Source organism: Lactuca virosa, chromosome 6, assembly GCF_052849685.1.
Source record: "Lactuca virosa cultivar CGN04683 chromosome 6, Lactuca_virosa_CGN04683_v6, whole genome shotgun sequence".
Taxonomy (NCBI): Eukaryota; Viridiplantae; Streptophyta; class Magnoliopsida; order Asterales; family Asteraceae; genus Lactuca; species Lactuca virosa.
In genome coordinates, this window is record NC_136431.1 from 270617167 (window position 1) to 270631112 (window position 13946).

Sequence of the window (13946 nt, forward strand, 5' to 3'; positions counted from 1 at the left end):
GTGTACTCTATCTCCCTCATGGTTTCCTTACGGACATATATCGCTGAGGAACCCCCTTAGCAGTAGTGTCAATCCCGATGAAAATCCTTAGGTTAGGTCCCTTGAATTAGATGCTTTAGGGACAGAAAGTAAGGATAATGGGAATGGGTAATCAGGTTGATTGATGTGATGAAATTAATAAACTTAATTATTGTGGGTTGAAAACCATATGTGCTTACCAGGCTCCCAAGCCTGACCCACTCAGTTTCTTGTATTCCAGGTAGTGGCACAAGAGCATAGATGTGATGATCGGATGAGAGTTTATGGATTATAGGCTAGTAGATATAAATAAATGTTGTAAGGCCTATGTTGTTTTGGTTTATGCTTTTGATATGTATTGACAATGACATCCCAAGGTTTTAATATAATGAAATACATTTCTTCGGAAATGCTTTGATAAAATCTTTATCATATTTTTTGGAACAAATTCCGCAACACTTTCTTTAAAAAGTTACTCTGATTTTTATATAAAGCATAAAAAATCGCTATTTTCTGGCCGTAAAAATGGGGATGTCACAACTTTCATTCATCATTACATGTCCTATTCATAGTAACTATTTCCTCATTAAAATCCACTGTCACATCCTTAAGGGTACCTATGTCATCATCCCCACCACTAATGCAAGAGTCATGGTCATCATCTCCTCCTTCTGACTCAAATATATCATCTATTCCATCACCAATATGATCAACATAAAGGGATATTTGACCATCAGTTCCATATGCATCAAAGTTGAAACCTGCATATTTCATTTCATTCGAGATATGTATAAGGTCACTCAAAAGGGGAGCACCTGGATCACAGTAGTATAGCTTCTTACAATCTAGTTGCATGAAACGTTCGAGAAAAGTAATACATTCTAAGTGTGTCATACCAGAAAAATCATGATCTGTGAAGTTGAAATTCATATCGTTAGTGTAAGATAAAGGACATCGAATAAACACCCCCTTAAAGTTCAGTTCCACTATCGGAAATATCGCATTGGGGTTCGAGGTTGACATAACTTCTTCTTCCTCCTACTTCACTTCGATATGTGGAGGACTTGTAAACCCTAGCTCTGGTTGAAGGTTTTTGAGTATTGCTAATGAAAATGACGATTAAAAGTTGAACTTAAGTCTCTCTCAATTACACTCGACTCATCTCATTTAAGTTGATAAATACGTGGAACTGTCATCGTGGCCTGCAATTTTCTTTTTATTCGTTTTTCTAATTAACACGTAAGCAACGTAACTGGTTCATCCAATTTCCTTGCTCAAAATGGCATAATTGACAGGTAATTTGAAAGTTGAGGGATTAATTGCACAAGAATAAAAAATTGTGTGACCAATCCGGGACAAAGCCAAAACTTCGTTGTGTTACAGTGTCAATTTCCCTTTGCGAAAATTGTGGCTAAACTGGTATTTTCTTTTTAATTTTTTTGGTTGTTTTGTGATAAAATAAAAATAAAAATAGCTATTATAGACATTTTATCTATTTTTTTCTATAATTTTGCCTTTTTTTAAAAAAATAAATAAATAACTTAAAAAAAATATAGTTATTTTGTTTTTTGTCTATTTTATTTACAATGTTATTTGTTACGGAAATGTATTATAAAAATAATCACATTCGTACAAAGAAAATACAGACAGAACTGACAACACCCTGTCCCACGCTTTTAACATCCATTATTGGTCCATCCCTCACGTCGCATTTTTCCTTCAAACATCACTTCTTCTGGTCGCTTTTACAGTTGAATTCTCGTACAATTTGGGTTTTTTTCTTCTTCCGTCGTTTCTGTGCAAGTTAATGGTTGCCGAGCTTTGATTTTGGTCATCGGAGATTGCAGCGATCAAGTGCTTTAGCTCAATCTTTAGTCAAAGGCTAAACCCCGTCTACTTAATTTCTACTAGCAACAAATCATCGGAATAGTTTCTCCTATCTTTCGAATTATTTTGTGTTTTGTTTTAGACTACATTAGAATTCATAGTCTTTGAAGTTATTTTGGCCATGGAACCTGCCGTACCTTCGCAACTTGTTGGTTCAGAGATTCATGGCTTCAAAACCATGCAAGGTGCGTTTGAATTTGTGTATGTATTGCATATATTTATGTATGAACAAGAACAATTCATAGTCATCATACTTACTTTTTACTGGAACTGAGAGTGAGTATGTATTGTAGTTTATTCTCTGAAAATGTTGTTCATGCTCATATTATTTCGAGCAAAATTGCAATAGAGCAACATATTTTACATCATAACTAATCCAGTTCAAATAATATGGCAAAACGATGGGCGTAGGTATCTAAGAAGTTAGAACAAACTATTTCTGATAGATGGAGTTATCCTAACACTAACTGATTTTTCAAAATTAATTATTTTGGGAAATTTTGACCAAAGAACCTGAATTGAATGCTTTTTACAACGATTTTAGAAAGTTGGATGGTTTTAATAATGATTTTTGATAGTCTAGTAACCAATAAAGATGTAGAGGATCTCTGTTGCTATATGTAGCAATTTGCCCTATTTTTTTTGCTGGAATTGGAGTGTCTATTGTTGGTTATTATTGAGCTACATATGAAGTATGTATGTACTTCTATTAATAGATAATGATCTACTTTTATTTGTTTATGTTTTTTTTTTTTTAAAAACTAGAGCTTGTAGTACTAGGTATACTGTTTTAGATATACCCACCATGTAACATGTTTTTTTTCTTCCATGAACAGATTTAGATGTACCCACCATGTTTGAAGAAGCTAAAACAAGATGGCTTAGGCCAAATGAGATCCATGCAATGCTTTGTAACCACAAGCATTTCAACATTCATGTGAAGCCAGTGAATTTGCCAAAAAGTAAACTTTTATCTCATCTTTTCGTTTTTTGATTTTTTGAGATTATGTTTCTCGTTTAAGATGGGGTCAAACGTCAAATAGGTGGCACTATTGTCTTATTTGATCGTAAGATGCTAAGAAATTTCCGGAGGGATGGGCATAATTGGAAAAAGAAAAAAGATGGAAAAACTGTCAAAGAAGCTCATGAACACTTGAAAGTGAGTTCTTTTTGCTGCTTTGCACATTTTCACATGCAAAAAGCTATTCATGTTTGCACCTTTTTAAACCCTTTTTTGGGATTCCATTGTTGAAAAACACATAAAAGATGGAACTTTTAAGAATATTAGAAAATGACAAGAAAATATGATAAGGGTTTCTGCTACCTAAAAATTATTAAAAGAACTAGTTTGAGGAATAGAAATATGGCATAGCTTACGTAATTATGTTAATTCATTTAAAACATCATCTATGATCTATGTATAAAAAAATTATAATGGGTTAGTTAAGTCAAAAAACATTGCTTGATGTTTAAGGTCACCAACCCTTTACCTATTTGCCCTTCTTCTTTTACCCTCCCAACTTCTCTCGCATTAGAATTGATGAATATTGTGAAATTTGTTATTTGGAATGTAAGGGTAAAATGGTCATTTAGACTCTTTCGGACCTTATGTATACAACCATTTATCCGGATACCCATCATTACCCATTCAACCACTCTATCCATACAAAACTTAATGAGGAAAAAAAGGAATCAGGCTCAAGTTCATTTTATGGTTGTTACTTCAATTTTATTTTTATTCAGGAGGCTTGTTTTTAATTTACTTTTACACGAAAATATTAGTTAATTCTGTTATAATATGATTGATGAGTCAACCTTATTTATATAGGTTGGTAGTGATGAAAGGATTCATGTGTATTATGCACATGGTGAAGATCAATCAACCTTTGTTCGCAGATGTTACTGGCTTCTTGATAAGTACGAAGAAATTGGAGATTACATGGGTTATGAATATAAACCCTTCTTTTTCTTTTTCTTTTTTTGCATTAATAATATTTACCATATAAAATACGTTCCATTTTCTTTGCTTATGTTGCAGGAAATTGGAACATATTGTTCTTGTTCATTATCGTGACACCCAGGAGGTTTGTCCCCATCAAAAGAGCTCTTAATCCTATATGCTGAGTATTAAGAAATAGGATTAAATACAAAAAATAGCAATGTACTTTGAATAAAAAATTTAGATTTTTTAAAGTATATAATTTTCTTGATATTTATAAACTCATTATGCAGTTACAAAGTTCCCCAACTATTGAATCAAATTCCAGTTCAGATCCACCCGCTTCATGGACTCTCTCAGAAGAACATGATGGGGTTGATCAGGTTTATAATATTGGTAAGTTAGTTTTTTAAGTAATTTACTAACAACTTGTTATAATATATTTTTTTTTTTTAAATTACTATTTTACCCTTTTATGTGAGTCTGCAGATCCTAATGAGACTATAATAAATCATAAAATGACACTTCATGAACTTAACACGCTTGAATGGGATGATCTTGTGGTCCCAAATGACTCCAACAAGTTAATCACACCCGAAGGAGGTATTTACTTTATTTATCTGTAAAACTTAATCCTTTAAATAATTGATTTTGATTAAAATTTATAGATCGTTATGTGAATTTTTTTTTTTTTTCTTTGTAGGAAACATACCATATTTTGATCAAGATGACCAATATGGACTAAATGGAATTGTAAATACTGTAAGTAGGCTATCCAATGAAAATATGTTGCTAGTTCTTGCATTTGACCCTAAAGAGTAATTAAGTGTATAATGTTTCTCATTAAAATTTGTAACATTTTTTTATTTACAGATGGACCCTGGATTTATAAATTCTAGCAATGACATTTTAGACACCATGGGAAAGGATGGATTGAAAAATCAAGATAGTTTTGGAAGATGGATGAATTACAACATGACTGACACTGACTCCCCTCTTGTGATTGATGATCCAATTGGTCAAGAAACAGTTAGGAATCCAAGTAGCCAATCACAATCCTTGGAGCAAATATTCAATATAACTGAAGTCTCCCCTTCATGGGCTTCATCTAAAGAAGAAACAAAGGTTCTATTTATAATTTTATATAACAATTTTTAACATTCACTACAAAATAATACTTGTAGTTTACAATATTCTAGATTCAATTAATTAATTAATTATTTTTCTAATCCTAATCTCTTTCCTGTAGGTTTTAGTGGTTGGAGTTTTCCACGAAGAACATATCCACTTATCAAACTCAAATCTGTTTTGCGTATGTGGAGACATATGTGTCCCAATCGAAACAGTCCAGCCTGGCGTATTCCGGTGCTTCATGCCACCTCACACCCCAGGAATAGTCAACCTTTTCATCACTCCCGATGGTCAAACCCCCATCAGTCAACTTATCCCATTCGAATACCGGGCCCCACCTACACAACAAAACTTCACAATCTCTTCACAAGAAAAAACCGAATGGGAAGATTTCCAAGTCAAAATGCGATTAGCTCATTTGCTATTTTCAACATCAAGAAGCCTCAATATCCTATCGAGTCACGTACCTCCAAAGATCATAAAAGAGGCCAAAATCTTTGCTCATAAAACGCGATCGATTGTCAAGAATTGGGATGTTTTGGTGGATTCGATTATGGGGAAAAAGATACCGTTTGCGCGAGCGAAAAATGGTTTATTTGAGCTTATTTTACAAAATAGGTTACTTGAATGGCTTTTGGAAAGACTATTAGAGGGGAGTAAGATTCCGGAACGTGATGATGAAGGTCAAGGGGTGATTCATTTGTGTGCTGTGTTGGATTACACTTGGGCTATTTTTCCGTATTCGTGGTCCGGTTTATCGATTGATTTTCGTGATAAACGTGGATGGACTGCTCTTCATTGGGCTGCTCATTATGGGAAGTAAGATTCTATTGCCATTTTTCTTCATCGTTTAGGGTTAAATGCAAGCAATGTATTTCTAGTATGTTGTTTATTATAGCTACTTGTATCTATGATGCACTTTTCAACTGATTAAACCTTTAAATTTGTTTTCCAGGCAAAGAACTGTGGCATCTCTTCTATCAGCAGGGGCGAATCCGAATTTAGTAACCGACCCGACTTCAAAAAACCCGGGCGGATGCACTCCCGCGGATCTTGCATCCAAAAATGGTTACGAAGGGTTAGCAGCTTTTCTCGCAGAAAAAGCCCTATTAGCCCATTTCGAGGCCATGACATTAGCCGGAAACGTTAGCGGCTCATTGCAAAGTACAATCCCAAAAGACGATGATTCTACCGCCGCCGATGAGCCGGTCACTGAAGAGGAGCAGTATTTGAAGGATACCTTGGCGGCGTATCGGCGGGCGGCTGATGCCGCCGCCCGGATACAGGCGGCGTTCAGGGAGCAGTCGTTTAAATTGAGGTCAAAAGCGGTGGAGTTTGCTAATACGGAAGATGAAGCGCGGTGTATAATAGCGGCAATGAGGATTCAACATGCGTATCGGAAACATGAAACCAGGAAACAGATGGCGGCTGCTGTACGGATACAGCATCGGTTTCGTACTTGGAAAATACGAAAAGATTTTCTCAATAAGCGCCGCCAAGCCATCAAAATCCAAGTAAGCCCCTGTTTCTTTTGATGATTATTGTGTTGAGGGTAATTTAGTCCTTTACTCATATTCAGATTTTGTTTATAATAAACAAACCAACAAAAGTTAGTTGTATCTAGGGATGTTATTCGGGTCGGAACCGAACCGACCCGAACCCGAATAAACCGAAAACCGAATAAGGGTAATTGTATGAACCGAAAACCGAACCAAATAAGCAAGACGGGTTCGGTTCGATTCGGGTATTATTCGGTTCGGTTCGGTTCCGGCCCGAATAACCCAAATAACATGTACAATATTATTAAGGAGCCGAATAACCCAAATAACCCAAACAACATTTACAATGTGATTATAAATATTGTATTTTGTATGACTTTTGTAGCTTATGATAAACACGAATAACACGGATTAACTATTCTTGATATATAAAATGTAAAATCCAACCACCACAATCTTAAGATATAGTTATTAAGCAACATATTAAACACTAAACATTAAACATCCAAAACACCAAAAAATCTATCTATAAGTATATAAGTTAAACATTAAACATTCCACACCCAAATTAAAATATGAATCTTAAGTTTTTATCCATATCCAAAATAATATTTTTCAAACACGAATTAACTATTCGGGAATATTAATTGGTTGTTTTCCCTTTCCATCTCCGTTCTTTATCGCCTCTTCTAAAGCTTTCGCAACCCCATCGTCTTTCAAAATTTCATCAATGTTGTCTACAATTGGCTTTCTTGATTTCGTTACCCAATCTTGAGTGCAAACCAAAGCCTCTACTATATTTGCAGACAAATTTGTTCGATATGGATCCAATATACGCCCGCTTGTACTAAACGCCGCCTCTGACGCCACGGTAGTGATCTGCAGTCCCAAAATATCTATCAACATAAACATAGAAAATGTTAAAATATAATTATAAAAAAAAGTATACAAATAATAAAGTTATACCTTTTACCATACGAGATACAATAGGGTAATGTCGTCGATTTGGTGTAATACGCTACTCTCAATCGATTTCGTTGATTTTTTTTGGTGTATTACGTGGGTATTTTGGGTAACGATCGATAGAACACAAGACCGATTAAGCAATTGTGTAAGGGGAAAAAATGTGACTTTTCATATTCGGTTCGGTCCTTTTGGACCGAATAAGCCCTTATTCGGGTAACCCGGACCGAATAACCCGAAACCCGAATAAGCCTTATATAGATACCCGAAAACCGAATCGAATTGCTTATTCGGGCATAATTCGGTTCGGTTCGGTTCGGTTCGGTTCGGGTTTCCGGGCCAAATTATCATCCCTAGTTGTATCTATGATGAAAAATAAAACATTATGCTTTTTTTTTTTGATGCAGGCATTTTTCCGTGGTTTCCAAGTTAGAAAGCAATACAAGAAGATAGTGTGGTCGGTGGGAGTGTTGGAGAAAGCAATTCTACGTTGGCGACTTAAACGGAAAGGCTTTCGAGGTCTTCAAGTTGCTCCAAATAATGATGACGTGGACAATAATGAGAATGAAGAAAATATTGTGGAGGAAAATTTTTACAATGCGAGTAGGAAACAAGCTGAAGAACGGGTAGAGAGATCAATTATTCGGGTCCAAGCCATGTTTCGATCCAAAAGAGCTCAAGAAGAATATAGAAAGATGAAACAAGCACTTAGCCAAGCATCGGTATGCATATTATCACTCTACACTGTTATGTCCTTGTTATGTACGAAATGATAGGACAGAATATGACATGACAAATCAGGTTGTACGCGTTAGATAGATGTCAATAGGACAAAAGTTGCAATTTTTTGTCCCACCTAAAAAAGTGCAAAAGACGTAAATACCATTCTCATGGTCATGGTCTTGGTTGGAAATAGCCCTTAATTTTTAATCCGAGTATATCGTCACGATTGAAAATAGCGGTAATGAGACAAAAGTTGCAGCTTTTTGTCTCACCGAAAAAGATAATTTTGGATCAACACTCAGGATTATGTAATGGTTAGTATTAGAGGTATTTTTTGTGAAAGTAACTTTGCCATTTTTATTATACGAAATGTAAGCATTTATTTTAAGAATATGAATTATTTAGTTGTGGTGTTGTGTTGTTTTGCAGCTGGAGTATGACGAGCTTCTTAATCCAGCTACAATAAATATGGAAAGATAGAAGGTGTGTGGTCTATGAGTATGATAGGATTGTGTTTACGGCATATATATATCTTGTAAATGTGTAGATTAAGTAGATATTTTCAACTTCGGTTATTAGTTTTATCCATTTGTTTAAATGAATTTGTAGTTCTAATTATCAATAAAGGGCTTTGTATGAGTGTAAATGGCATCATGGATTTGTAGTGTGAAATTTCTTTAAAAAATTTATTTTTTAACAATCACATTGTACTTTGATTCTTACCCCGTATTGGAATGGAAATTGAAAAGTTGATAATCATTTCACTTTTCGTACAATTAATATATATAAAACCTATACACATAAAATGTTGTTTTGGGTTTCCTTTATCGTATAACTAAACATCAAACCAATCGTGAATTTCATGTAAGGATGAGCAAAAGAAACGATTCGGTTGGAACCGACCCGAACCGAACCTGGCCCGAGAACCGAATCGGACCGTCGGTTCTACCGGTTCCTGGTTCCTACCGGTTCTTGTCGTGTCTTCAATGTAGAAACCGGTCCTCAAGAAATAGCAAAATACGGTTCCGGTTTTTGCCGGTTCCCGTGTAACATCCATAAAATTCAAGTCAATTTAAAACTTTTTAAAACATTCAAAACCATTAAGTTATTACAATTTGTTTTCAAAATAGTTTCATATCAGAGTATCCCAGAAATCCAAATCAAAATATGAGGAAGTGTACGGTCACGTCTTCGCCTTCCCGCGGTCATCCGCTGAACCTGAAACAATAATCGATAAATGTAAGCTCGAAGGCTTAGTGAGTTACCCCCAAAATACCAACGCCATACCGATATAACCATAACATATAAACATATAAGCAAACAACATGCATCTCGAGTCTACAATATGACTGGTCCGCCCGCACCGGGCCTTCAGTCCACCTGGTCCACTCTCCGAGTCTACAGTATGACTGGTCCGCCCGCACCGGGCTTCAGTCTATCTGGCCCACTCTCCGATCCTCGGCACATCTGGACCACCCTCTTGGGGCCTTCAGCCTATCTGTAACCGCTCGTTGGGCCTTCGGCCTGACTATGTGCCCTCCCGGGCCTACAGTCTATCCGGTCCGCCTTGGGTATGTTGGCCTACAACACGAAGCATGACCCGCCTCAACCCAATTCCCCATACCAACAAACAATCATGTGCACATAAATATCATACGCTAGCATGTATATAACAGATAACCATACCGATCTAACAGATCACTAACACAGCAACCATCTTATAACCAGGATACCGACCTAAACCAGGTCACTAACATAATACCATCCTAACTACCAGGATGCAGATCTAGCAGATCAATAAACATATCGAGCAAATAACCGGATACAAATCTGATAAAGGGCCGGCCTTGGTGCCTTAGACCCCTGTTGATATAGTGAGGATAACTCACCTCGCAATGCCGATATGAACTGAAGAATCGAACTCCCAAATCGTTGCCTCACCAAAAATCCTGAACTATCCAAATAATGAATATTAAGTCAATAAATGGGGATACTAATTTGACCAAGAGTCCTTCAACCGATCATAGTCCATTTTTCCTTTCCTCTAATTTGGGCCAAGGCCCAATGCCAAATCCGTGATCCACAAATCCACATATACAAGGCCCATTATTGGCCCAATTTTCCAAATTGGGCCCAACTCCCTAATTAGGCCTCATTCAAAGATCCAAATTCAAAACTGGCCCAAACACCATTATTCAGAAAACCCAGCAAGGCCCAAGTCCAAATAATCCAAAAGCAGCCCAACAGAGGGTGTACGCTGGGCGTACTCCTCTGGTACGCTGGGCGTACTCCGCCTTGTGTTGACCACCATCGGGGTGGTTGACCCAGTACGCTGGGCGTACTGGATTTACGCGGGGCGTACGCGAGCTGTTCTTAAAACTCTAATAAGTGCTTAATGGCTTAAGCACTTAAGCCCAAATTTCAGATCCATCGACCAAATGTGCCTTAGAACTATAAAGTCTTGAACTTTATCACTTTGGACGTCCATAAAGTTCTTAACACATGGTCTTAATCCATTAAGACCCTTCTACTACATGCATGGGACACCTTCATCCATTGAGACATCATTTTTATCACCTAGGACCCTTTCTAGAGTCTGAAAGGACAACTCATTTCGTCCAAATCATAACATGCACCAACTTGGGGACTTTTGGGACAAGAATGGTTCCATGAAGCTAGAATGGCTAAATCTATATCATACAAGCATAAAGTTTGAAGCTTTTTTCCTTCTGGAGCTTCTAGGGCACCAAACAACTTCAGATCTACCAGCTTGTTCTCCTTCTCCAACTCCTTGATGCAACACCTTCCTCTCCAACTACTCAAAATACACTCTATAATCTCACACACTCAAGGAAATGATTAGGGTTTGGGGATAACGGCTCTAAACAGTGGAGGCTGAGGTAAGGGAGAGTTATGAGCTCATAAGGTTGTTTATATAGCACCCAAACCCTAAATATTAGGGTTTCCTTCTGATATGAGTATGCCCAACGTACTAGGTCGCGCCTAGTACGCTCAACGTACCCTTATGTACGCGCAGCGTACTCCTCCTGGTCCCAAAATTGCAACTTAGCCCTTAGGATTTTCATGGCTTTACCCTTCCATCCCCAAGGACTATAAATGACAAATCTTGGGATGTTACAACTCTCCCCCACTTAAACTAGGCTTCACCCTCGAAGCCTGCTGCGGCGAACAATTCAAGATAATGCTCCCGCATCTTGGACTCTGGCTCGCAAGTCTACTCGGATCCTTTCCGATGTTGTCATTGGTCTCCCTACATAGTTCAAGTGCTCTCCGACCTGAACATCACTCAGCGATACAACCTCCTACTCATCCAATATGCGCCTTTTCAGCTGCCCGACGTGAAAAGTGTCGCGAATCTGACTGAGCTTCTTTGGAAGGTCTAACCTATACGTCACCTTGCCAAAACTGACAATAACCCTGATGATCCAAAGTATCGGAACCTAACCTTCCCTCTTCCTGAAGCGAACCCTTTTTGTACCGACAGGATAATGCGTCCTTCAGCTCCCAAATATCAAACGTAAACAACCCACTAATAAACATGAACACACATGCCTGGCCCAATTAGCCTCGGGCTGGAATACCAGGCATGCCTACGACGAGTCCAGTCATCCCTAGGATGGGATACCCTCGATTGGAATACCAACATATCGAATCAATTCCACCATCGAGTTGAAATTCTCAAGGTTTGTTGGCCTACCGCCTCAACCCTACCGCTCCTCTTGAGCCTCCGTGCCTGCGACTTTCAGTCGGCCCACACCGGGTATCTTGGTCTACTGCATAGAGCAGGACCGCCTCAACCCTCCTCAAATATAATGTGTCGCCATAGACGATCCGGAGAAAGATCTAACCCGGTTCCCAGAACCTGAAAGACAGGACATTCTAATCCCAAGCCTTCCTAAAGCTGATGAATACCCATTCGGATCTACTCCCAGTCCCCAACTGGAGTATTACTAGATCCAAGAAGATTAATCCTTTGAAACACTCCGAACTGATGAGATCACCAAGATCCCATGTACTCCATCCGACCTCTAATAAAAACTTCCGATCAACCCAAAATACACCAGAGTCTTTAGCCTGCTCCAGCAGCATGCTCAATACTTTGAGACAGACCTACTGATTGTTATAGCATAGCAGCATACTCAATACCCGAACATAGATCTACAAACACACATACTCAGAGTCTTCAGCATGAATGGACCGCCTCACCAGACCTTCAGCTTATTTGGACCACCCTCAGAACCTTCAGCATGTCTGGACCGCCTCTCTGAGCCTTCAGCCTGTCTGGACCGTTCTCCGAACCTTCAGCATGTCTGTACCGCCTCTCTCGGCCTTCAACCTGACTGGTATGCCCCACCGGCCTTCAGTCTATCCGGACCGCTCTAAACTGTTGAGCATCACCCTGGACCACCTCCTCCTGGTGCTCTCTCCCATGCAGCCTGTTCTCACCCACTTGGGGTTTCGAACTCTTGGTCCCTTCCGTGGACTATAACCCCAACCTAACCCTAGGCCTCATGTCGATTGTCCACCCTCTCGGAAAACCGTGGTCTGATCCCTGACCCGCGTACCTACCACATACGCTAAATAACCCGCACACCTGTGCTGAATGTACTGCCGAGCCCTGGCAGCTAACAAAACCCTCAATCTATCAATGCAAAAACCCTCAGAGTCGAGCACACACTCGACCGAACACTCGAACTGAACTCAATTCATGACTAGAACCCCAACCTGGTTCCCCAAATTCTGCTATCAAGCACCAAGAAGACGTGTTTCTTATGCTGGGGAGTTTTACCGAACCCCCAACTAACACAACCCTCAAACCAAGCAGCCACTGGGGCCTCCATTCTCCCTGTCGGGTTGCGAAACTTATCCCCGTTTCAAAACCGCTCCCGCTTCTGCATCCCAGGGTAACTCTCCCCCACTTAGATTCGACTAAGCCTTCACAATACATGAAAATTGGAGGATTCCCAATCCTTCTCACTTCGCAACGATCGATCCGATGAAAATCAACTCTTTCCAACTAGTGCTCCATTACTAGCCAATCCCAAATGATCATACACTTCTAAGAACCAGATGAACACTTCCTGAATCCTAGTGAAACCGACAGTCTCTAATGCTTGAATGATCCCACACTCAAGTCCTGAAGACCAAAAGATAGATGTTCCAGCTAATACCTCGGCGACGAGCTACTTCCCTTAGCGCTTTCGTCCGTCAATCACTAAAGGTTGCTAAAACCACTGAATCCTGAAAATGCTGAATAACCCTTCTGTGGGACACTGTCCGCAAACCTCCCACATAATACCCCTATTTCCAAGGTGCTCCAAACAAGTCCCCCGCTCTCGGGCTTTAGAAATCATTTCATTCAGGGTTCGCACCCTGACTCACTCACCCTCTCAATCGTCCACAGCTGAACTGCAATAGCTGAAGCAACCCCTGCCCTAACTGGGCTACAAACTACTCCCAAGATATATTCTACAATCGCAAAAGTGCAATAGGTCGCACAATCAATCCTTACCGCCCGATACAAGAGATCCAAGGCAAACCGGACCTCACAAAATACTTATGCCACATCGACCCACCTGCACTCACCGGCGCTGAAATAATGTCGCCAATCCTTGCAACCAACTGACCCCGAGCTGGAGTACAACCTGATCCTGGGGTCACAAGCCTGCTCACTCCTTCGATCTCGGAAAACTGAAAAGGCACAATCCTTGCCCTATAAAACGACAGTCCAATCCATCAATTAACCATTCCACTTCCAGCTGCAA

The 13946-nt window shown here is 39.1% G+C and overlaps 1 protein-coding gene across 1 annotated transcript; it reads left to right on the plus strand.

The window, feature by feature from the left end:
• Window positions 1–1663: 1663 nt before the first annotated feature.
• On the plus strand, window positions 1664–8860 carry LOC145118495 (calmodulin-binding transcription activator 6-like). Its single transcript, XM_079054198.1, has 13 exons — window positions 1664–2090; window positions 2742–2867; window positions 2949–3064; window positions 3734–3822; window positions 3944–3989; window positions 4138–4240; window positions 4334–4447; window positions 4548–4606; window positions 4718–4969; window positions 5094–5794; window positions 5931–6489; window positions 7845–8159; window positions 8590–8860. Exons 1-13 carry the CDS (start codon window positions 2027–2029, stop codon window positions 8638–8640), a joined length of 2595 nt encoding a protein of 864 aa, XP_078910324.1. The 5' UTR covers window positions 1664–2026; the 3' UTR covers window positions 8641–8860.
• The last annotated feature ends 5086 nt before the right edge of the window (window positions 8861–13946 follow it).